The 25,981-nt window shown below is 47.4% G+C and overlaps 1 protein-coding gene across 8 annotated transcripts in view; it reads right to left on the bottom strand.

Moving 5' to 3' along the window:
• Window positions 1-25,981, bottom strand: part of USP15 (ubiquitin specific peptidase 15) — an 814,317-nt gene that overhangs the window by 386,818 nt on the left and 401,518 nt on the right. For all 8 annotated transcript variants that reach the window (XM_078675644.1, XM_078675586.1, XM_078675595.1 and 5 more), the window contains 2 exons: window positions 13,689-13,772; window positions 13,504-13,598 (listed from right to left, as the gene is read on the bottom strand). In XM_078675644.1, coding sequence (XP_078531770.1) covers window positions 13,504-13,598; window positions 13,689-13,772 — 179 coding nt within the window. The remainder of the gene's footprint in view (window positions 1-13,503; window positions 13,599-13,688; window positions 13,773-25,981) is intronic.

Raw genomic sequence — 25,981 nt, 5'->3', positions numbered from 1 at the left:
GACGTGGTGCTAACTTGGGACCCCCTTTGCCCTAACCTTAATTCTAGGAGCTTGGCTCCTGAGACCGAGTGGCTTCCCGTGAGAGGCCCCCAACAGAGCTGCCCTCAGCCCCATTGGCTAATATTGGCACCCTGCACCCGGCTGCCCTAGTGCCACTGGTGGAGCCCTCTGAGTGCCAACCTGAACCTTCGGGAACCTTGGTTCTTCCACCTAAAACTCCAATCCTTCTAAGTATTGAACTGTTTTGTACTGCACCAAAATTAACCTATTGCCTAACCAAGAGTTAAGCTGCTTACAAATGTCCTGTTTTGCTTAAACTGTGTTAGGAGTGTGTTTCATATTGTTGTTGTATGAGCTTCATTTTGACAACTTGTGTCATAAAAGCTATAATAAAAGGACCAGTTAAAATACAAAAAATATATATAAAGGAACAGTTCGTGCAGCAGGTTACAATAAACATACAAATTCATTCTTCAAGCGCAGTATAGTTGCACAGCCTGCTCCCTGCACCAGGATGTCATTTGGAATACGACCTACGATAATAACTTGGGACACGCAGTACTACTGCATCTGACATTTCTTGTGAAAAGCAGATGAGATTCTACAGCTGTGTAGGAGCACCATGTCCATATCACATAATCCAATTAAAAACAGATAGTCAGACAAAATCATTATTACAAAAAGGAATAACAGACTTTGATTTTAAGCTGCAGCCATTAAAAACATTAAAAAAAAGATAGGATAAAAAGTTTAAAAACGAGTTATAGAAAACAATTGACATATCATTTCTGAATTAAAAGGTGTGCTTAAGGCAATAACGGTGGGAGAAAAAAGCCATCACAGAGTTATAACACTTAAAATCTACTGACTTGGTCTTCATGCCCAGCAGTCATGGTGGTAACCTTTACAACCCTCGCAAAACACATTTGCAAGATGATTATGTGCAGTAAATTGTTTGTGCATAGTGAATAGGGGGAACTGGTGGACCCATGAACAGATGGGAATAGATTCCATCCTTCCGATTGCTACGGATCTCGTTAGGGCCTTTCTCCTGATGCCCCAAGTATGACTTAAAAACGTGGCCACTCCGCAAATAAAAGTTGGTCTGGAGGCCGATTTTAAAATACGCAAGGCTTCCCAAAGGTTCCGTGTGCCCAATTGCTGGCAGATCAGTTTTAGTTATTTAGACCTGGGCTGGGCGTATGCCGGACAGGCAAACTTAACATGAGCAACGGACTCCACTGGTGCCTTGCAACGTGGACAAATGCTGGAGTTTAGGGTGCTTGAGTGCCACTTGACTGTTACCTCGCCAAAAGGGAGGGTGCCAAACCTAAAATGTATGAATAGCATCCTGAACAGAGGGGCCTGGATTAGGTCTAGGTAGGGTTCCAAAAATCTGATCTGTTTATGAAGGTGGAACTCTGCGGTAAAATTGCCTTGATTGGGTTTGGTGATTTCTAGATGCTCGACCCATGCCCAATAATGATGTTTAAGTATCTCTTTACGGAGTGGATCTTGATTTTCCCATAGGGTCGAGAAGCTCTACATCAAACACCAATTTCCTCACGTTCTGATCCACCCTACCTTGTTGCAGGTCCCTAAGCAGATAACCTACGAAAGAGCTTCTGCATAAGGCAGGAACTCCAGGGTCCACCTAGTACGAGCCCAGAAGGACAACGGGCGGAGCCTTGCTATATCGCCACTGGGGCACCTACCCATGTCAAGAATTAGGGGAGTAAGCAGGATGCTTTGGGGCAGCATCACAAGGTCCCTTAGGGATTTATGCTCTGATTTAATGAGCTCCGGTATCTTTTCAAATCCCCGCAGCTCTGCTGCATACAGAGCTGTGCTGACTGCTTTTGAATCGTAGACCGGGAAGGTGGCTGCTACATATCTACTATGTGAAGAGCGATGTTCCCTGCCTAAAGCCCCTGTGACTCGCTTGTAACCCAGGAGCATTTTAGTGAGATGGGGCTTCCATGCCATTTTGTCTGAGAGACAGACACTCAAATAATCAAAGGTATTAACTCTTTCCAGGGAGGTTCCACCTAACGTTGGATTGCCTATATACGACTTGTGGAGATTAAAGGCCATGAATTTGTTTTTTTGGTGTTGATAACTAAACCCCTGTTATCACAGAAAAGATTAAATCTATTTAGCAGAAGCTGCAGTCTGCCGGCGTCTTTGACACCAGCAAGGAATCGTCCGTGAACAGAAGAGTAGGTAGCTTTTCTCCCTCCACGGTTGGAGCGACAGCAAGCAGGTACTTGTTGCAAAAATGTGAGCACTCCATTCATGTACAAAGAGAACAGAGTGGGTGCCAAGACACAACCTTGGCGGACTCCCCTACTGACAGGAAGCTGCTCAGTAAGTTGTCCCTACAATCCCCATGTGATCTGGGTGTAGTTCCTATTGTGCAACTGGACTACCATGCTGAGGATAGATGGTGTGATGCTCATATCTTTAAGAGTGTGCCAAAGTTTATACCTGGGGACTCAGTTGAAAGCAGTCTTTAGATTTATAAAAGCCAAGTAAAGCTGCCCATGTCTATCACTACTAGGTCTTTTCCCTAACGCCAGCCTGATATTGGGATAGTGGCATTATCGTCTGCCCACAGTTGGATCTTCTGCAGGAGGGCTCTACAGTAGACCTTTGCAATCAATCAATCAGGTGCTCACCCATTAGGGTCTCAAGGCGCAGAGGGTGCAGCTCTTGATCAGCCAAAGAGTCAGGTCTTGAGGCTCTTCCAGAAGGTGTGCAGAGTAGGGGAGCGTCTGATGCTGACTGGGAGCTCGTTCAAGTCTTTGGCTGCGATGTAGGAGAAGTCTCCTCCACCCGCTGATTCTGTGGATGCACAGGTTTTCTGCCAGGGCGAGGTCGGAGGAGTGGAGGTTCCTTTTGGCTTTGTGGAAGGAGACTCATTCGTTGAGGTATTTGGGTCCGCTGTGGTGGAGGGATTTTTAGGCATGGGTGAGTAGCTTGAAGGTTACTCTCTTCTCGATGTGAAGCCAGTGGAGGTCTGGCAGGTGTTGGTTGATGTGCTCATGCCGTGGGACGCTGAGGACGAGTCTGGCTGCAGTGTTCTGGATGGTCTGGAGTGTGCGTAGCAGGGATTTGTTGATTCCAGCATAGAGGGTGTTTCCGTAGTCCAGTCTGCTTGTAATGAGTGTGGGTGATGGTCTTTCTGGATTCAGGAGGGATCCCTTTGAAGGTCTTGCGGAGGATGCTGAGGGTGTTGAAGCAGGTGGAGGCGACGTTGCTGATCTGTCAGTCCATGGTGTCGGAGGAATCTTTAAATCCTCCAGTACATCCTCCAGAACTTTTTTAAGGTTGTAGTCGCTGGCCTCATTAGTTCTTTTCCAACCATCTTTGGAGTAATACCGGCTTCAATCCTCCATTTTTTGTAGTATATTTGGAGGATTCCTGTTATCCCTCATTTTCGGTATTCTCATCCTGTTCCTGCTTCTCCACAATGGACTTTCCTTCTGTGGATGCTCTGGAGCTAGCACAGCTCCAACACTACAGTGAGAGTATGCTTCAGATCTTTGGAATGTTTCTACTGCAAGAATGGCATCTTGATTGGTCCTTAACATTTCGACCTGCCTGGTTTGCCTGCATACAACCTGTGTTCCACTGTACCTGGTGCCCCTTTGAATGGGCACTAGACATTTTCCTGGCGTCACAGACACCTGCCACCTGGGACATTGGACTGCTAAAGAGTCCCATTTTCAGGACTCTTTTTTGGGTTTGTGACTTCTTCACAATGAGAGGTTGAGCCACTAGCCTACAAGGAAACACAGGATACAGGCTTTGCTAACACGGCTGCAGGTTGCCGGGTAACTGTATCAGCATCGCCTGTGACCAGAGATCATGTTTGTTCTTTAAGCTCGCACCTTGGGCAGTTGGCCAATCATCATGTGTGGAATCAGCTCCTTTATGGAGTCTTTAGCATTTGAGATGGCGAGTGACGCAATGGATTCCTCCAAAGCAACATAATTTTTCCAAAATTAATTTTTTCTATGCGCTTTCGGTAACTTACTATTCTAAACTATCCTTTGAATATGTTTAACTTCTGATTACTTTTATTACATTTAGTATTCTCTTTAGTGCTATTATCCCGACCAAAGGGAGGGTGTCATGTTCTTCCTGCATGGCCCTTTGTAGTTTTCCCTATGTTAGTCAAATTGTGCATGTTGTAGGCCGCATTTTCTTTTGCGCACATTACTATAAGAACATGCTTGCTTTTGGTCCACATTGTACTTTCAACCGGAACCTGCATATGTTTTTGTGCTCTGTTCCTTTCTGGGATTTAGACTGAACACCACAGACAAGGTCAAACAACAATGCCTCGTTATTCTCTCTGGTCAGGCTGTAGCACCTAGACATAACACGAGAATGCAGCTGCTGTTTATGGGCATACATATCTTGTCATATAACTGAGCTCAGGAGTTTAAGTACACACACTGAGCAAGGGTTCCGAGACAAGATTGCTACGCCAGCTGAGATGTAGAACATCCATCTGAGTATGCTAACGTAGGGGTCCGCCACTAATCCCAGATATTTTTGATACAAAATCATTTAGCTTCAGTAGAAGGGAGGGTGGTTTAGGATATTCTGCCTTACAATACAACAAGGATTTTTATGATATATGGTTTAATGACCATGTAAACGGTATTTTTAGTATACATTTGTTTTCTAATTGTGGTACGAATACTGCATTTTAGGACAAAATAATTTGAATAAATATTTTAAACTTTCTTTGTGTCTTATTTATTTTATTGTGTACGAGTAAGAGTGAGAGCGAAAGGACGTGTCCTGTTACCACGATCCCTGAGAGGATTGAGAGCGTTGACTTCTGGGGTACCAATTCACTCGTTTCTCTGGTAAGGTTAGGAGAGCAACTTAGGCACTATTGCTAATAGGACTCGGGCTCATAGATACTGAGGTGGTAGGATGACTCCATCCCTACATGCAGATGGTCTATGATCCCAAGCATAGTTCCGTTCCTGAGCAGAAACCCTGCAACAGTGGTTATATGCTCGTCTGCAATATATTAAACCAGTTTTTGAAGGATTTATTTTGCAGTTTCTCATTTCTTCACAAAATATGTACACAGCTACAGAAAATGTGCTAGTTTTCTCACTGAAGAAAATGTCAATGTAAAATTTTGCAGAGGTCATTATACAATCTCATACAACAGTTGTCTGTTGTGTAACACGTTTTCCATACATTTTGAATATACAAATTAATGAATATTTAACACCATTTTTGGGGTTTCTTGTGAAGGCTGCTGGCAGCATCAATTGTGAAACACCGTTAAGCTCCTATGTTTAGGTAGTAAATTGTATATGGACAAGGAAGGCTGATGTAATTTTCTCAAGGGTTAGCTTAGAACTTTTTACATTTCAAAATAGGTCAAAGAAAATGATTGAAAATAAAAGTGTGAACCATATTTGCATGAGCAGTGTATAGAAGCAGCAAAATAAAAATTGCTCATGCTGTCAACAATGGGTGTAGACCATTCTCTACCTAAAAGACAAGGCAACCACAAATTCCAGAACCAGAATAAACGGAAACTTTGCTTGTATTTTTAAAGCATTCATCGAATAATATGCTCCTAACTCCACCCCATTATGATGAATGGCTGGCTATAACCAGCCGCATCCCCAATCCTCCACCTGGTTTACAAAAAAAGTAGATACTACTACAAATCAGCAAGTGATGGTATACAAGGTCTCTCTCTCTCATCATTTATCTGCAAGCAGCATAATGTCAAAGATGGTGCTTGGGAAGCCACAGAGACATGCTTTGACAGTTTAATGTGCAAGTTTGCAAATAAGCCACCATACTCATGTGAAGAGGGGCAAGAAAGAAGGTCGGGTGCTCAGAACCACCTTGTCCAGATGCACTGAAAGGAAAGGAGGTTTGGAAGAAAGAGCCTGGAGCTCACTCACTCTCCAGCCAGAGGTGATAGCTACCAGGAAAGCCGTCTTTAGAGTAAAAAGACGTAAAGGACAGTTATGAAGAGGCTCAAAGGGATCGCACATCGGAAAAGTCAAAACAAGGTTCAAGTCCCATTGAGGCATTATGAAAGGCACGGGAGGGAACATGTGTGTAATGCCTTTGAGGAAGCGGTTAACAACAGGGACTTGGAAAGAGAAGGCTGATCAGGAAGCTGCAGGAAGGCAGAAATGGCAGAAAGATAACCTTTGACAGTGCCCAGAGCTGAGCCTTGCTGGGCCAAAGAAAGAAGAAACAGAAGAACCTCAGAAGGAGGGGCAGAAAGGGGATCCACAGCCTTTGCTGTGCACCATACCACTAATCTGTTCCATCGGCAGGCGTATACCATTTTAGTGGAGGGACGCCTGGCTGCCAGGATGACATTACATACCTCAGGAGGAAGGTCGAAAGCCGTCAACTGTCGCCGCACAATATCTACGCATGGGGGTGGAAGCTGGACAGGTTCGGGTGGAGGACTGTCCCCTGCTGCTGTGACAGAAGATCCTCCCAAAGAGGAGGAAGGATCGGGGATCGATGATCATACTGAGTAGCTCAGGATACCATACTCTTCGAGCCCAGTACGGAGTCACAAGAATAACTTGGGGCCAGTCGCGCCAGATCTTCTTCAGCACTCTGGGCAGAATTGGTATAGGCAGAAAGGCGTACAACAGACTGCAACTCCACTTGCGTCGAAAAGCGTAGCCGAGCGAGTGTGCCTTGGAAATTCCAACGCGCAGAACTGATGACATTGCATGTTCTCTTCGGTGGGGAATAGATCTAACCAAGGCTCTCCCCACTGCTAAAAGAGACCTTGCGACACGCCCGAGTGCAGACGCCATTCGTGATCCATCAAGCACCGGCAGCTGAGTTCGTCCGCCCTGGCATTCAGAGACCCTGCCAGGTGTTGAACCACCAAAGTAATGCCTTGTTGTTCCAGCCATGTCCAGAGGCGCAGAGCCTCCTGACATAGGGTCCAGGACAGCACCCCGCCCTGTTTATTGCAATACCACATGGCGGTGGTGTTGTCCGTGAACACCAGCACTACACTTCCCCCAACAGAGGGAAGGATTGCTTTCAGTGCAAGTAGGATTGCCCGCAGCTCCAGAAGGTTGATATGGAGCCGGGAATCCACCGGAGACCAGCTGCCTCTGATCGCTGCCTCTCCCAAGTGGCCTCCCCATCCCAGTAGTGACGCGCCCGTCACCACTGTGTGCTCCGGTTGGGGAAGGGAGAGGATCTGCCATTGACCCAATCACGACTCGTGAGCCACCACTGCAATTGTCGTGCAGTGCCCTCCGAGATCTGGACATGATCGAACAGGTTACCCTGATGCTGTGCCAACTGGAACTTCAGGTCCCACTGCAGTGCTCGCATATGCCATCTGGCATGTTGGACTAGCAGAATGCAGGAGGCCATCAGGCCCAGGAGCCGGAGAGTAATTCGGACTGAAACCCAGGATAGCGGCTGAAAGATCGGAATCATAGCCTGAATATCCCGAACTCGCTGCTCGGGAGGATAAACCCGAAACTGCGTCGAATCCAGAACCGCTCCGATGAAAGGGAGCTTCTGAGAGGGACTCAGGTGCGACTTCGGCACGTTGAGGGAGAACCCTAGCAAATGCAGGAGGTCGGCCGTAGTCTGAAGGTGGGTGACTACTGCCTGGGGCGAGCCTGCCTTCACCAACCAGTCATCGAGGTAGGGGAAGACTGACACCCCTAACCTGCGCAGATGAGCTGCGACCACCACCATCACTTTCGTTAACACCCGAGAGGCACAGGTAAGGCCGAAGAGGAGCACGGTAAACTGAAAATGCTCCTGGCCTACCGTGAACTGCAGGTTGGGCCAGCAGGACGGGGATGTGAAAATACATGTCCTGCAAGTCCAACGCCACCATCCAGTCTCCAGGGTCAAGGGCAGCTAGAGTTAGCATCTTGAACTTCTCCTTCCGGAGGAAGCGATTCACGTCCCGAAGGTCCAGGATAGGACGCAGACCTCCTTTGTCCTTCTCGGGACCAGAAAGTAGTGAGAATAACAACCACTCCCTACTTCTGGCCCAGGATAGCACTCGATGGCCCCCTTGGCCAAGAGGGCCTCGACTTCCTGCTGGAGAAGATCCAAATGATCCCCCGACATGCGGTGGCACCGAGGTGGCATGGCTAGGGGTGGGGACTAAAATCGAAAGAGTAACCTTTGCAGATTATCTGCAGCACCCATTTGTCTGACGTAATCTCACGCCAGCGGGGGTGGTGGCGGATCCTGCCGCCCACCGGCGTGGGGTGCTCCCTGAAGCTCAGATTAGGAGGGTTTAGAGGCAGAAGCAGCGGGGTGGAGGTGGACTGACCCGCACGCTGGTTCCCCAACCTGCTCGCTGTGGCTGGTTCTGCACAGGCCTGGTGGAAGGGCACGTCTGGGCACCTGGACCCTGACTACGAAAGGAACGAAAACCAGGAGTGGCTGGGTTCTTATTAGAAAGACCAAGGGACTTGGCCATAGCCCGCGAGTCTTTAAAGCACTCCAGTTCACTGTCCGCCTTGTCGCCAAACAGGCGGGTGCCATCAAAGGGCATGTCCATGAGTGAACTCTGGACATCGGGCGAAAACCCGGTTGAACGCAACCAGGCGTGGCGCCGCAACGCCACGGTCGTAGAGATCGCCCTGCGCAGAGAGTCGGCGGAGTCTAACCCACACCGAATGGCGAACTTAGCCGCATCTTTGCCCTCAGCAATCGCCTGAGAAAGGGTAGCCTGCACCTCCTCAGGCAACACCTGAGCAACGGCGTCCCACACCGCATGGAAGTAGTGGCCCAACAAGCAGGCGGTGTTCACCGACCGCAGCCCAAGGCTGGACAAAGATAACAACCGCTTCCCAAACTGGTCCAGCCTTTTAGAGTCCTTATCCCGCAGGCCGTGAGAAAGGCACTCTGCGACGTAGAGGCCTGAATGACCAGGCTCTCAGGTGTAGGGTGAGTGGTCAAGAAAGCAGGGTCACCGGGCGCCGGTCGGTGAACACCGCCTGCTTGTTGGGCCGCTACTCCCACACTGGCGACGGCCCCAGCGGCCAGCCTCGACCAAGTGCCCAAGAGGACCTCTGTCAGGGCGTCATTAAAGGGAAGCAGCGGCTCCGCTGAAGTAGACGCTGTCTGGAGCCCCTCGGTGAGGACGTTGGTCTTGAGAGCCACCGTGGGGAGGTCAAGGTTGAGGGCTTCAGCAGCCCGACGGAGGACCATCACGAAGGAGGCACCCTCCTCCATATTAGGTGGGTGAGAGGCAAACCCCAGGTCAGTAGAGACATCGAGGTCGCCAGCATCCTCCAAGTCGTCCACCCAATCAAGTTTGGAGTCACATTGCCGAGCAAGCGGGTCTTCGGAACCTTCCCAGTCGTCGTCCGCCTCTGGCGTAGAGGGGACCAGACACGGTGGCAAAGCCGGAGCCGGAGAGGGGAGGAACAATGTCGGAAACGGCTCCGTGAAGGGCGCTGCCCGGGGCCGGACCGCGCCCAATTCGGATCCGAGGCCGGAAAAAATGGTCTGGGAACGGGGGCAAGGGCGGGATAAACGTAACCCAGTGCAGCGCCGGGGGTGGAGCCGAAGGGGGCGCCGGAGCCGGCAACTCTGCACCTCGTGAAGCCCGGGCCGCAGCCAGCGGTGCAGGATCCTGTGGCGCCGGAGCAGGAGCCGATGGCGGAGCCGACCGGGCCAGCAGGATCTGGACACGGGAACGCGGCGCCCGAAGGCGCACCGGCGGGAGTCCAAGGCCTATATAGGAGGTCCAAAGCAGCAAGGCATTCTTGCATCTGTTCAGGGGTCGGCGATGGACCCGTGTATGGTGGGTAGGCCGCAGGACTCTCTGGCTCCAGAGGAGCCGCAGGGGCGGATGCCCCTGTCCCCCTCGGAGGAGCGACTTCGTTTTATGGCGACGCTTACCGGAGTCCGAGGAGCAACAATTCCTGTCCCGCGAGCGGTCCCGGGAACGGCCCCTAGACCGAGAGTGGTGACTCGACTAAAGTTGGACCTCCAGCAACTTCCGAAGCTGCTCCCTCAAGGCCTTGGAGGCCATGGCACTGCAGTCACGGCAGTCCCGGTAGTCGTGGTCGGCCTCCAGGCAGTAGAGGCAAACATCGTGGGGATCTGCTAACGACATGTTTCGGCGACAGGTCCCACAGGACTTAAAGCCGGGCATCCCTACGTGCACCAAGAGAAAGTGGGGAGACAAAAGTCTCAAAATAGAGGTCAAAAGAGACCAAGGTATGCGCTCAATCCGGATCTGCGCTTACTGGCGCGGAAAAAGAAAGAACTGACGTCAGCGCGCATGGATGGCGCCTAAGTACTCTCTGCGACGTCATCTCGGCGCTGACGACGCAAGTGACGGACGCGGAGCCGCAGCATGCCACCTACTGACGCGTAAGGGTACTGCTAAGCAAAACTTCCTGATCCAGTCCGACGCCTGGGATATTCTAAGGTAAAGAATCTATCACTAACATGTCTCTTTCAGATATTGAGTTTGCGGCAATTCTTCTGGGTCTCAAATACTCCACGCACCTTTGGCAACCCCGTGGATGCTTGGTCCTAGACCTTGAGAAAGACTTTGATTCGCTGGAATGGGGTTTTCTATTTGATACACTACCCGCTTTAGGCATGGTGCCCGCTTCCTCCAAATGATTAAATTGCTTTACATTACACCAATGGCTAGAGTAAAAACAACTTCTTATATTTCGGACCCTATTTCGATAGGCAGAGGCACCCGCCAGGTATGTCCTCTATCCCCACTACTTTTCTCTTTGGCTATAGAGCCACTTGCTATGGCTATCAGGGGCCAGAGCGAAGAATGAAATATTCCAATGGGCGGTGAAACCCACACGATTTCTATGTACGCTGATGATCTCCTCCTCTATATCAAAGACATGAGATCGGAACCCAATGTCCTACCCCAGACTCTTACCAAATTTGCTGCCATTTCAGGCCTGCGAGTTAACTGGGCCAATTCATGCGTGTTCCATTTTACCACTTAGTATCCCGCTCCAACATTCACCCTTAGAGGGACCCCAGTCAAATGACAACCCAGCGTGTTTCACTACTTAGGGGGTTCTGATCATCAAACAGTTGACTTAATATATGGCAATCCAACCAGAGCGACGCCTGTGCGCAGATCCCAAATGTCATTCTGACGCACTCTCCTGTTATCTGTCATTGGTCGTGTAGCCTTGCTCAAAATGGTGGTTTTGCCCTGGCTACTCTACTTTTTCACTAACATGCTATTATATAGCAATACTGTCTTGCCTTTCAACCCCAGTGGGAGGCGGGGAAGCAGCTCTGTAATGTTATCCCCGGCCTTGACCCGCTCAGCGGGGCTCCGAAACTTCCATCCATGAATGTGTGAGAAGTCACCTGAGTCTCTACTGCTTGAGGTAGGGTATAAGTGCTACTGGTGTAGTCTGTACCTTACACGATCCACTAACCCCTATGCACCGGTGCTGCCACTGTTGGGCATGCCAAGAGGCAACGTTAACACCTCGTTGTGGAGATCGCTGTGTGTAGTGCCGCCAGTCTGCATACATAGGGGGACTTCTATCGAGATGGTGACATAGTGTGATATGATACACTGGCAGAGGACGAAGGGCTGCCTACGGGCCTGTATCTGATTCATACCTCAACAAATGGGGGGAACGGAGCCTTCAATGCACCTCACACTGCAGTACCTGCATGTTATGGGAACGGGAAGGCAGCTCACGATATGGTTCGCAGCCTACCTCCGCCAGCACACAGTATTAATTCTCACACCCCTGAGTCAGTGCTGAGGAGGGGGACCTGGCCTGTCCCTATACGGATAAAGAGAGGGCCTCCGTGCTGGAGGATCCGACACACATGCCTCAGAATGCTGCTTCTGCCTCATCCAATACTACACAACCCAACAAGCCTATCTCAGACCAGTTAAAAATAACAGATACTATGAACGAACAGACGCACACTGCCCCATAGGTCATTTATGAGATGCAGACCTCCTTCACGCGCTGTGGGCATGTCCTCATCTCTACACTTTCTGGCGACATGTAACTACCCAAATGACCGACTGCACAAATCTACACACATGGAAGGCATGCATCTTAGGACTCATTCACATAAATAAGAAGCAAAGGGTCACATCTCAATTTCTTTATCTGGGTTTGATAGTGGCAAAATGCTTAATTATTAGAGAATAGAATCACCTGAACCACCCCATTACTGGCATGGTGGCAATCACTGCGGGTGTGGGCGCGGGCCGAAAGTGTTGCACTACACAAAGAAGACACTCTAGGCTGCGTAAAATGCCTATACCTGTCAACTGGGACACTATATTTCATAACTTGTGACTAGACCAGCACTGAGACTCAAGGCACACTGATGTGGAGGCAAAAATAGGTGGGATAGATATGGTAACCTAGATTGCTGCTCTAAATTACACGTCCAAGATAGCGGTGTAGTGATAGCCCTCATCTGTAGCAAAAGATCAGCTGTGGTCATTAATGGGTTTGTATGTACCTTGATAGTTTTCTTTGTTGGAGGATTGGTGGAGAGCATAGGGGAAAGGGCAAAACCCAAGATGGACAGATTTGCATTTTTGTTCTACGTTGTTATTTACTTTTCTTTCCTTCCTTCACTAATGTGATGTACTACAGTGTCAATGGCCTAGTGATGGGCCCTTTCCCACTTTCTCACCGTATGTTCTCAGCTCCACAGACAGAAGCACACAAGGACTCTGTAACACTCTAGATGGGCACCTGAATGTGATCTTACACTAGTATATTAACATATGTACTTCTCCTCTTTGTGGTGAACGTTGACTCCTCATATTGTCATCTTGTACATCACAGGTAACAATATTATTGAACCATAGTTGTATCAAATCCTGAGCTGTAACCTCCCTAAATATAGCCTGCTTCATCAACAAAATCAATAAAGCAGATTTAAACAGAAGATGTGTAGAATGGTATGGTTATACATACTAATGCATCAGTCTCTCATACAAAACAGAGATTTGGACGTTGAAGGAATTTTGTGTTAATATCTGCGGATACCTGAAGTACAGGTCAATGGAAGCCCTTTTGGCTGACAAACATCAAGTTGACTGATTGTTGTGCAAAGTAAATTTCATGTACGGAAACAGGTTCTTTGGACTCTAAACTAAGCAGAAGTCTTGGGAAGTTAGTAGAGTTCCAATGGCGGATATCGGTCCTTACTCTGCAATTTTCAAATGCAATTCCAATATTTTATACACTATATGGTGTCATAATTTTCAAATACTTTGCAGTTTATCATGCATCTGAAATAATAATTGTGTTTCTTCATCCTTAGAGTAAGAGGAAATAATTGTTAGTATTAGCCTGTACAGAATGCATAAGTGATGTACATGACATATCTATTTTAATGGATAAAAACATTTATGCTGAGAAAAGAAACAAATAGTTTCAGACTGGGAAACCAAATCATTCCAAGCAAACAGGTAAAGCACATCATACGAATAGTACTTACACATAAATGTCATCCCGTTCCATAATATTACTTAAGTTTTCATCTGTGGCAAATATCCTGTGAAACCTGTGATTGTAAATATCTGTAACTATCATCTAAACAGAAAGAAAACAGTCACATTTACATTTTGAACATCTTTAACACCAAGTTATACATGTTGATATTATGCTATCAAATCGGCTCACCTTATCTGCAGGAATTCCAGACAAAGCAGACAGTCCTGTGCAAAGATCTTGTATATTTCCGATTTTCGGGACAATCACCTTGTACTGAAAAGTAAAAAGTGTAATATAATTTGGCAAACATATCTTACAAAAAAATATAATCTTGATCCATCAATGTTAGATTGTTGTTATCATTTCATTCACGTAAAATACCCTATGTCAAATTATCCTGAAGATGGAATATGGACATTTCTTATGAGAGAAAATAAAGACTCACAACCATTCACCTTACACACAAAGCAACCATTCATATTCTTAAAGATGTTTCCCAGTCTCAAGTAAGAGAAATCCGGGTACAAAAGTTTAAACCGTCAACACCGGGCGTGGCTTGACTGCAGAGCATGGCGGTCGCTCCGTAAAGGAGCTCCGTCGCACAGTGGCTGCAATCCAACTGTAGCTACCGCTCGCCGGGACAATCCTGTCCGGGTTGTGTGTGTATCGGCGGCTGACATCAGGCACCTCGCCTGTGCCGAGAATCAACGTCCAGCTGAGGGAAATGGCTAACACTGCAGCATTGTGAGCCAAGGGCTGAGTGTGCTTGTGGTCAGCAGGCTCAAGCGGTGGCTGTAGCAGCAGCCTCGCGCAGAGATGAGCTGGGAGAGAGTCAGAGGGCCGGGACACATGGACTAGCGCCAGGTCCAGGAGATGGGGAGGACCCCTTTTGGCCACCTGAAGGACTCTGATAACCACCACCCTGGGGTTCTGGATATGCTACTCATGACCTCAGATAGCGGCGCCTGGTGCTGCCACAACCATCCCTAGAGGTCAGGTGAAGTCCATAAATAAAGCAGAAGGGGCCTAGTGAGGCTGAATGATATTACAGAACGACGACTGTGGGCCGGAGGGGTTCTGGAGATGTGTGGCTCTTTGGATGCGGCTTGGAAGGTGAGAGAGAAGCACTCGCTTTGGGAGGAGGGACATTTGTGGACTGCAAGGATGCATATCGGTTGATCCACAGCCTCACTTTGGGGCAGTGTATGGTGGGTCCTGCGCCGCACAACTGGACCTTGCCTGTGAACTACACCGAAATGGGACCCCTCCTCACCCCCACCCATTGATATTTATTGGTCCCAGATGAATGGACATCCTAGTGGGCACTGGCAGCTGCAATATATAGCTGCAAGGAACTTCGACCATGGTAGCTGCTGAGCACTGCCAACGCTGCAGTAAGGAACTTTAGCACATTTCCAGAGCCTGGCGGGTAGTGCTTGAGGCCGCCGGGAGGCTACGAAGTTGAAGGCCTGGGCTGAAGAGGGCTGAGGTAGTGCTGACATCGCAGACTTGATTGAGGTGCTGGGGACTGCCGTATTTCCCCTCTCACTCCCTCTCAATCCCCTGCTTTCCTACTGTTGTAAGCTCTCTGCCTACCCTATGAGGCGTTGAGGGACTAAGTGGAGGGCTAATGACTGAATTTGGCGGGGCCTTCCGGGGATGGGCTCACCTCTCTGCTTCTCAGGCGAAAAAAAGCTGGATGCCTGCACATATGTCGAGTGACTACACACATGTGTGCATAGGGGCCAGTGGAGGACCTAGAGGCATGCAATGCACTGGGGAGTGGCCCCACTGTGTAAGTGAAACTAGAGCAACTGTGGCCCATCTGGGGAGTGATGTGGGCAGCAGCAGAATCACGGTGCTAGGTAAGACAATTGACCCCCCCCCCTCCTTCCACAGGACTACCTGGGGGTCGGACACAGTTATCCATAGAGCGGGGAGTGCTTGACGACCTGTATTGAGGGCAGTGACTGAGCCTTGGGCTGTGGGGGACTGCCGGAGTGGAGGGTCTGCCATGGATGCTGCCTGGCCTGGGTCGGGCCTCTCTGGATTCTCTACCTGCTCATTGGGGATTACCCCGCAGTGCCCCTATCCCACCGCTGTGAGGCGCTGGTGGCGGAGTTGGGGTGATTCCTCTGCATCCGATTTATCCTGGCCCCCTGCGACTAGATCGACTTAGCACACCGGTAGCCTGGCCTGCTTTGTGAAAACAAGTGCCTCATCAGCCAGAGATCACTTCTACGACTCCAGACTGGCACAGTGAGAATGCCCCACAGGGGCAGTGGGTGGGCGGCACATTGAGCAGATTAGCTAAGACTTGCCTCCTTGACTCAGACAGCTATGGTTCCCCCTTAGACACATCATGGTGAGAGACAAATGGGCAGTCCCAGCCTCCCACCAAAAGATTGATAATTGAACTAAACACACTGTTCTCAAGGATGGAGCAACTTGGAGTGGACCACATACTTCCTCTATACTATATGCAAATTAAGATGTTAAAGACACATTGGAGGGCAAGATGGGGGAACTAAAGGTGACCTGGTTATGATCAGACAAGACTTGCAGAATACATCCCACAGTGTCACAGAAGTAGAGAGTAGGGTGTCTGGGACTGAAGACACAGTCAAGTCACTTGAGGCTCACTTCTTAACTCTGCAGCGCTTAGTTGGAGGGAGAAGGAAGTTCATGTCACAACAGCTAGCGCATTGTGGGCATACTAGAAGGTGCTAAGGGGACTGCATATACCACACTGCTGTACAACTGGTGCTAAGCTGAGTTCCTATGGGAGAGGTGTCAAAGAACAATTTATTTACCTTCAGTAAAAATGTATCTGGTAGAAACAGGATTTATCTGCAGACTCCTTACTTAGAATCCTCCCCAGGTGCCGGATGGGATCCGGAAACTTTTCCCCCCAGTACGCCTGTGTGCTGGCAGAGGGAGTTGAGCGACTCCGCGGCGATGTTGTCTCCAGGTGTGACGTCAGCGGAGTCCATATAACCCCCTCCGCCGATGTCAGTTTCTTCGAGCCTATAGTCTGCGCTCAAAATGTGGAGCCCCATACCAAAACTAGCTATTGGAACAGGGTGCCAAGACAATAGACACCATGTATCTGTTGAATGCAAAGGAAGAAGAAAACAGTCAAGAATGCAAGAGGTCCAAAAGACTCCGGACAGATAGCAGGAACAGCAATGTCCTTCTGCCCCTCCAAGAAATAGACATACCCACCAAGGTACCACAGTACTGAAAATAAGCAGAAATTAAGCGAACAAACCTGCAACACAACCAGGACATCCACATGAAAGATATCTCATGAGCCTACAACACAACAAGAATGTCTACAAATAGAACATCCCAAAAACAGACTCAATATAAATGAAGAAGAAAGAAAAAATGGTTTGCGGGGAGGGTGGGAGGGGCGCAAGGAATCTGCGGCTAGATCCGGTCTCTACCAGATACATGGTAAGCAAAGGTAATTAACTTGTCCATCTGATAGAGACATCTAGCTGCAAATTCCTTACTATGAATCAGACACCCAAGCCATACCATCCCCGAAGGAGGTTCTGTGAACTGGGACTATAAAGAATGTACCAGTAATATGAACCAAGTCAGAAAACAAAAAAAGACCGGGGGAAAGGACAACTGAGAAGACACTTTGTGAAAGTTCAACACATAGTAACCTAATCACCACAAGCCCCGATAAGAAGGCAGGTGGCAAAAACCATGGGAACATAATGCTGGTTTACCTGTCACAGTAAGGAAAAAAGAAGCAGATGCGGCCTCGACAGCATCTGACCCAGGTATACATGGTGACCACAACTGAAACCACCACAGTGTAGACAAGATAACACCTACAGTGTAAACAGAAATTATCCATGGTAAGACGAAATGTCAGTAACTGACCTAATAAGGCCAATGCAATCATAGAACGAATCTAGGACACTTAATAGGACATGTGGAACACAGAACCTCTGAGAAACCACTGAGCAGTGTCCTAATATTGTGGAGTAATCACAATAGCGAAGAAAAACAATCACAATAACTATACCCACAAGAAGCGCCATAAATATAATAACAAGCTATAGATAATTCCATGAAATATACATATATCTGTAAGTATACAGACATAGGATCTTATTAAGATATACAAAGGGAATCTAGCCATACGTGTACATCCCCTTGGAAAAAAAGGGAATTGTAAGAGAATGCTACCCTACCCCAAGGAAAAGATATACAAATACTATGGAAGAATGACAGGAATAACGGCACGACACACCGATATGACAACATGGCAAATGGAGTAGGAAAGTGCTTAGAAAACAACCCTATGTCCGCAACGAAGAGGAGAGAGAGATATGCATGGAAATCCCCCTAACAGGAGGTAGCATAATATGGAAAAAGGGGTGCACCGAAGGAAATCCCCTATAGAGCAAAGCAGCGTCGGACAACAAGTGTAGTTGAACTTGATAATAAAGGTTGCAAATAGAGGCGACCAGATGATTCCATAAGGAAGAAAGTAACAGGTATGCAATACAAGGTAGCAAATAGGGAGATCTAACCATGCCACATAAAGGCAAATAGGGACCATAACGAGAAAAATCAAGTCCCAACCATCTGCAATAGAGGAATGAAAAGAAAGGGACCGTCCCCTGAGGGACAAGAGCCTGAATGAGAAAGGAGAAGAGAAGAGGACGAAGTAACCAGTGGCAGAACCAGGAGGCTAGCGCCTCTACCGCTGATGGACAATGGACCATCATAGCCAGAAAAATTCCTAATAGAGGAATTCACACGCCAGAAAAGGGGAGACAAACATAGCAATGCAGAGCGTCACACCAATCCAAGGAGGAAGCACACAAAAAGCAGTCGTCTGACGGGTCAGTGGTGAGGAAACCAGCATAGTCATATAGAAAGCCCAATAGAGGAACTAATACTCCTGAAAAGGGAGCAGAAAGAGTAACGCATAGCATTGTATCACTCCAAAGGCGAAAGCACATGCAAAGGCAGAGTAAGGTTAAAGCCCAGGCATGTGGCAACCTGTATAAGGGAACCAAAACACAACTAAAGATTGTTCCGATCTATAATTGAAACCCCCCCCCCAGAAGCAGGAAAATTCACCGGGCCCCTATAGTCAGGAGTGTTATGTGCCATCTACAAAAGGAAAACATGCCACCTACAGGCGGTCCCACTGAAGGGTAGACAGTTCAATGTGCAAGAGGAACTGCAACATATAAGACGATGAATATGAATAAACACATTAAGGAATGGGCCACAATAAATAACATACCAGAGGAGATATATATATATATATAGTAGCTTGACTACAAATATGCGCAGAACGCACTAAGGTATGGTTAATATACATACGGGTAGAGGACCTCATAGGCCAAGTGGTTAGAAAGAGGCCAGTATCTACCACAGGTACGATGACAGTCGTATGGGAAGTGTGTGATGAAGGAGCCCAGAAACATCACATCTGGAAAGCCCACAGGGCTAAATACATGAAGATATATTCGAATAGGTCAAGCAAACAACAGATATCCATAAGATATAATTACAAACAATATCCATACCAACATCTAATATATATCTGAAGAAGCAGAGTAAACAACATACACCACACCCACGCAAGGCGAAGAACCTGTCTACCTATGGAGGGATGCAGGAAATGGACATGCATATACAAAAGGTATACGGATATAAACAGAAACACTGGACTAAAGTGTACTAGAGGTACCCCACATAAGGTAAGTACAACTCAACAAGCCGTAAAAAAATCCTTTCGAATAAAGCCGATAAACCTGCTGCATACAGCTTAGGAGGCAATTCTGCACATAGTACATGGGCAATTCTGCACATAGCAGAGAAAGAAAATACAGCACTAATTGTGCGCCACAACTGGAATAGAGAAGGACTTCCTAAAAGGAGTGCGGGATAACAAACAGAATAATTGTGTTACCTCAAAATGGTGTTGCTAACAAAAACAGTCTGAACTCAGAAGGCATATTTTGCTGAGTGTTTTTGACAGGCTCCTAGAATCTAGACTTCTGCAGCCATGCATGCCTGCGCAGTGCCACAGCCTGAGCCGTACCTCTACTGACAGAATCAGTGGTGTCCATACTACACTTAATAACAAACTTGGCGGCCTCCAGACCATCCTATACTACTTGAAGGACCTCCTGTTTAGCTTCCTCCGACACCAAGCACTGCGTGACAGAGTCCCATAGAGCATGAGATATTCTGCCTAAAACGTAAGCAGCATTTAAAGATCGCCAGGCTGCACTGATAGAAGAGAAGAAACGCTGTCCACAATTATCTAACCATCTGTCGTCGTTGCTGGGAGGAACCACCGGAAGGACAGAAGGTTCTGCCTGTGCGGTAGCAGCCTGTATCACCAATCCTCCAGTGGTGGGTTGGCGTAAGAGGCAGGGGGAGTCTCCTGGGGCAGGGAGATGCCAGTGGCCTGTGATGGTTTGTTCTCAATTCCCCAACAGTTTGTCGAAGAGGGACTCATTGTAAGGGAGTAATGAGAACACTTACATCTCACCTTGGTGGAGAGCCTGCATCAAGGGGTCTGTGGCTAGTTGCACAGCAGGAAATTGACAAGGCAAAATTGTAGCTGCTCTTCTTAGAACCTCTGACAAAGAGAAACTATCCTCCGTGGCAATGCCCAGAGGGGAGAGAGCAAGTCTGAGGCTGTAGACCGCTAGCATCCCCCAGATCAGTCGGCCAGTTTTCTTCCACGGTGGTTAGGCAAGAGCACCAAGTAGTGTTTGTCCCACATCCTCCTCTCCGCCTGTAAAACGAGGATTTCCGACAGGAAACCCTGGTAGACGGATCTACAATTAGTGGCGCAGCTGTAACTGACAACGTCTGGCACTGACTGACGGGAGAGGCACCGTCGCCGAAGGTTTGAACCCCGGAGTGCTAAGCACCGGCACCGTGTTGAATCTGCTAACAGATATAGGGGGTCCCGCTGTGGCAGAGGTCGAAACCATCGGCAAAGGGGCAGCCGGAATACTCCCTACCTCTTTGGGGTTGGAAACCGCACCAGACGGAGCCAAGGGATCGAAGACCCGCTTAAGAGAAAGAAAATATTCTTTCATCTGCTCCACGCTTGCCCCGCTCCAGGGTATTCAGGGAGGCACAGAGTCACTCGAGAGGCTTTTCTGCCTTTCCTGGAGCTCTCTGGCATTTTAAAAGTGGTTCAGACCTAAAGAAGCATTATGCTGATAACAGTGCTTTGGTTTCAGGAGAAAAAATATGAGCTGCAGCAAACCGCTCTGTATTGGCCCATCCCTAACAACTTTTATCATTTATAACCTGGCTGGGAGAAGGTGTCAAAAGGGAAGGGACTCCAAATATCCCCATTACCAATAATCACACTGTGGATGCCTTTACACATTAGTAAGCCTGCCCGACCAGAAAAGTATGTTGGCCAATCATGTATTTAATTGCATTTTTAAAATGGTAAAAGAACTTAACTACAATGTTTAAATAAGTCTATGACATATTTAAACATTGCCCTTCTAATAAAATAATTGTGAAATTTTGAGAGGGGGCCTGGTCATTTTTTTCTCCATGGGGGGTGGGTGAGGTAGAGGGGGTTGGAGGGGCGGTAAAAATGTTTACCCCACTGCCATAGGTATGTGATACACAATGAGTCACTAAAGTCCTTTCAAAACTTACACATAGTACAAAAACTACAATATGCACAGCTCACAGTTCGCCCGGTACCTCCAGCTCTGCTGTGCGCTCCTACCAACTATGTAGTCTAAAGAGTACATCCTCGAATACTCCACACTAGAAGCGAAAACTCTCCTTCCAAATATTAAGGGCCATAATTGTCTGCTATATGCCAAATGCCCTTTCAAAACGTGTCCGTTCTGATGGTGGGGGTGAGGGTAGAATGGGAGGGGGAACTGGGACAGATGGAGGACGAGGACTGGTGGGAAGAGGTAGCAGCCACTAGAGAGGAGGTAATAACCTTCCAATTTCAAATGATACAGCTTACACTGCTTCACCGAGCGTACCATCCTAGAGAGCAAGGTTACACCGCATGGGACGGACAGATTCAACCTAAAATGTCTTTGGGAAAAAAAAGATGCTTTCAATTTGAAGGAACTATATCATTTAAAATGAATAAACTGTAAATCAGATACACTGACCGTAACTCGCACCCCACTTGCAAATGTCTAATTCTTAATATATTTTACCAGTTGACAAATTATATTATGAGACACTCATTTTAAAAAGCTAAATTGTAAGACTATTAGCAGCCATAAACCATGACAAAGACCCACCACTCAGTGGACATTTATTCACCTAACCTTTTAGGGAGCTCAACGAGTACTGTATCTCAACAAATTTAGATTGTCTCCCGTTCTCATGCTGATGAACGAAGTCACATAATCCTCTAAAGTAAAACTTCGCAAAGCATCCCAAGCTAGAAGCAAAGCAAAATACAGGACCTGACACAGATGAAGATAGTAGGTCTTTCTTATCTTTATTACACTAGTGGGAGTATTTTAGTCACAAAAGCAGGTACAAACTCTGATTACACACGCACACTGGCAACCTCGATAACACCATTCAACTCAGGCATCTGAAATATTTTGGAACATTTTAAAGTTCTTGAATTCAAGGAATGCTTCCAAGCATCCTACTCCAGGAACAGATTTCACCTGAGATACAATAAAAGCACTGAGGACATGCTAAAAAAACTGTACCTAAGATTTTAAACACAATGGATGAAGTGGCACCTCTCAAGACATCCAAAGTTACATCCGAGTTCAAACTGTGAAACTAAAGAGTGCCGCCTATAAAAAAGAAGACGGAAAACTAGCAAAGGCAATGATACAGACTGGACACAGAAGAACATAAAAACAGATGCAAAATCAAAGACTAGGGTATTACAAAGCAATAAAAAGAGCTAAATGTAAGAGTCAAATTATAATTGCTACAACGTTGAGGCTCCCGAAAGTGGGGCAGGAGCTATGGTTGTAAACATGTAACAATTTAGAAAGCATTTTCAAATTAGCAATTTTTTGTTGCCTGGTGCACTATTCCAGGTCATGCCCTTCGTGGTCACTAGTGAGTAGGATCTGTAACACACATCCTCGTTCCCCCAGATTTTAAGCAATCCATGGTACACATTCAGCCACCAATACATCCATAGGTGAGGTATCCTCAACAGGATTCAACACCGACATTTTTTTGTAATATTTGCGAAGTTCACTATTAATCCATGCTGAGTCATGACAACAGTGCTATCCAAAATAGACAGTTGGTGTAGTTAGGAGGGTCCATTCTCTTTACAGGTCTTCTCCACTATTCCATTTTTGTGTGCACTGTAAGTATTTCATTTCCACAGCTATATCTGTACAATTTATCATTGTGGTCAAGGGTTCACCTCAAAGAATAACGCTACCACCTGCTAGATGTAACACAATTTCTTTAAAAAATTAACCTGTGTTCAATCCCTGGTAACGGGACAAAAAGTGGTCAGGCTTAAATCAATGGCAAAGTGTAAAGTATTTAAGCAGTGCATACACAGTAGAAAAAGCTACACAGAAAATACAATTCCAAGATAAATGTTAAAATAAAGAGAAACATTTTGAGTTAAATAAGACCAAAACGACAAAAATCCAGTAAGGGGAGGCAGTGACATAAATGTGTAAAGATTTAAATGGAAATAGCATCAAAAAGTAAAAAGCGATAATGATAGTATATGGAAGGAGTTGATGTGATTTGAGGCTGACTGCAATGGAGCCCTCGTCGGACACAATAAGTGCACAAGTTCCTTTGAAAGTCTAAAAGTCAGAAAGTTTAAAAAAGTTTTTAAGTCCTAGCATAGAAAAGGCCCTTGTCTCTTTTTGAGAAATTAAAATCCTCAAAGAGGGCAGTTGCTGAAACTGTATAGTCATCACTGTGGAACAGGGCCGAATACTTGAAGCAAGTTAGTCCTTCGGGCCCCTCTCAGGTCATAGTCAGAAGGTCCAGACATTTTCTGATCTTCCGCAAGTCCATAAAGTGTTCTGAGGATGATACCTTGGGGGTCAACAATTATGCCTGACACCAGTTAGCGGTTGGTTAAGACTTCTAGGCATTACCTAATCAATAGGGTAAATGTTCCCAGAGGCAACCCTAGCAACTTTCTTTTTCAGTAGTTCCTGTTTGGCCTACTGGAAGCAATCCTTAAGTGGCCCTCACTCCCAAAATCCAAGGCAATGAAGGAGTAGTTTCTTACCTGTAACTCCAGTTCTGTAGTAGGGGTATCTCTGTTATAGTCCTAATCTAATAAACAGTCCCGCCCATGTGTGTTTTCCCCAGAGCAATCGAAATAGTCTCTTAAGTGGTCTTCTTCTGCAGTCCTGCATAGACACTTAAGAGAACATCAAAGACAAATAATTCAGCCTAAAACTACAAGGCTACACTGGTCAGTACTTCATCTTGAAGTGAAAAAGATAGCTGAATAATATCAAATTTTACACACTTTTTAAAGTTTCACACCTAGAGAAACTCCCCTTCACAAAAATCCTTTCTCATGATAGAGAGGAAGGGTTGGACAGACAAGCCCCATAGGCTGCCATTATGTGTCTGGAAAAGGGATCAGCATTCTTTGACGTGCACAAGATGCAGAACCTCTTCCACATATAGGCATAGGAAGTCCGGGTGGAATGTCTCTTAGCTTCCTTGAGTATCTCCATGCAGTTGTCAGGCAAGTTCAAGTGTCCATACTGTACTATCTCAGGAGCCACACCGCCAGACTCAACAATGAGAGGTTGGGGTGCACCATCTGCCAACCGAACTTCGTTAGAAGATCCGGTCGACATGGAAGCCGCAGGTGGGGTTGGAGACCGGTGGAGCAGGTCCGTGAACCACCACTGTCGAGGCTACTCCGGAGCAATGAGGATCATTAGTGCTCTGGACTGAGACAGCTTCTTGAGCACTGCCGGAATCAGGGGAATGGGTGTAAAAGCGTACAGAAAGCTGTTCGACCAGCTGTTCCAGAGCGCATTCCCCAGAGTTCCCGGTTGGTAAAACCTGGACATGAAGTCTCGGGATTTGCTGTTTTCGGAGGTGGCGAACAAATCTATGTCTGGACTGTCCCATCTTTCAAAGATGTGTCCTAGCACCACGTCGTTTAAGACCCACTTGTGGTTCTCTTGAACGAGCCTGCTGAGTGCGTCCACCTGAGGATTCTGCACACCTGGTAGATGGGTCGCTGTTATCGTCAGTCCTCTGGCTAACAGCAAGTGCCAGATCGCCTGCGCTTCCTGGGACAGTGTGCGCGATCTCGAGCCCCCCTGCTTGTTGAGGTAATACATTGTGGTTGTATTGTCCGTCTGTACAAGCAAGGAGTTGGGCTGGAAGGACGAATGAAAGGCTTTCAGGGCCAAATAAACAGCTCTGAGTTCCAGAAAGTTGATGTGGTATGTGGATTCCATCTGGGACCACGTTCCTTGGATCTGAAGATGGTCTGAATGCGCCCCCCAGCCGTGGAGAGATGCATCCGTCACAATAGTCTGTGTGGGAATATCCTTGTGGAAAGGGACCCCCTTGAGGAGATTCTCCCACGAACACCACCATCTCAGAGACAGTTGAACGTGTAGAGACAGTTGATCCTGTCGTCTCAGCTCCCTCGTCTCTGGTCCCATTGATCCTCCAAACATTCCTGCAGCGGTCTCATGTGGAGGCGTGCATGTGGTCTGAGGAAGATGCAAGAGGCCATAGACCCCAGAAGAGAAGACACTGTCCTTACTGTCGTTGATGGAACAGCAAGGAGAGCCTGAGCCTTCCGAAGGATCACTAAGCGCCGCTCCTCCGAAGGAGACACGCTTGCTCTGATAGTATTGATGGAGCCTCCCAAGTACTGCAGGCACTGAACAGGAGGTGGAACGGACTTGGACATGTTGATGTGCAAACCCAGCTGGTTCAACAGAACAGCCGTCCTGTTGAAATGCAATTGCGCTTCCTGGAAAGTGGAGGCTTTGATCAACCAGTCGTCCAGGTACGGGTAGACAAACACCTTGTTCTTTCTCAGGTGCGCTGCTACCACTGCCATGCATTTTGAGAAAGTCCTGGGTGCAGACTTCAGTCCAAACGGTAGTACGGTGTACTGATAGTGATTGGTGTCGACTAGGAATCGCAGGAACTTCCGGTGTTTCCGTGCAATGGGCACATGGAAGTGCGCATCCTGCAGATCTATTGCGCAAAGCCAGTCTCCTAGTTGCAGCTGAGGATAAATCTGGTGCAAGGACAGCATGCAAAATGTATCCCTGCGAATCCATTTGTTTGCTTGTCCCAAATCCAGAATGGGCCTGAACTCGCTCTTGTCCTTTTTGCGTACCAGAAAGAACCGTGAGTATAGACCCTTTCCTCTTTGAGACAGAGGGACGTCTTCTATCGCCCTTTTTCTTAACAGGGTATCGGCCTCCTCTTGGAGTTCTCGCAGCTGGTAGTGCGAAGGAACCGGTGGAATAGCT

This window comes from Lissotriton helveticus, chromosome 1_1 (assembly GCF_964261635.1).
Source record: "Lissotriton helveticus chromosome 1_1, aLisHel1.1, whole genome shotgun sequence".
Lineage (NCBI taxonomy): Eukaryota > Metazoa > Chordata > Amphibia > Caudata > Salamandridae > Lissotriton > Lissotriton helveticus.
Note: the sequence above shows the minus strand (reverse complement) of the source record. Positions and strands in the feature narration are given on the sequence as shown.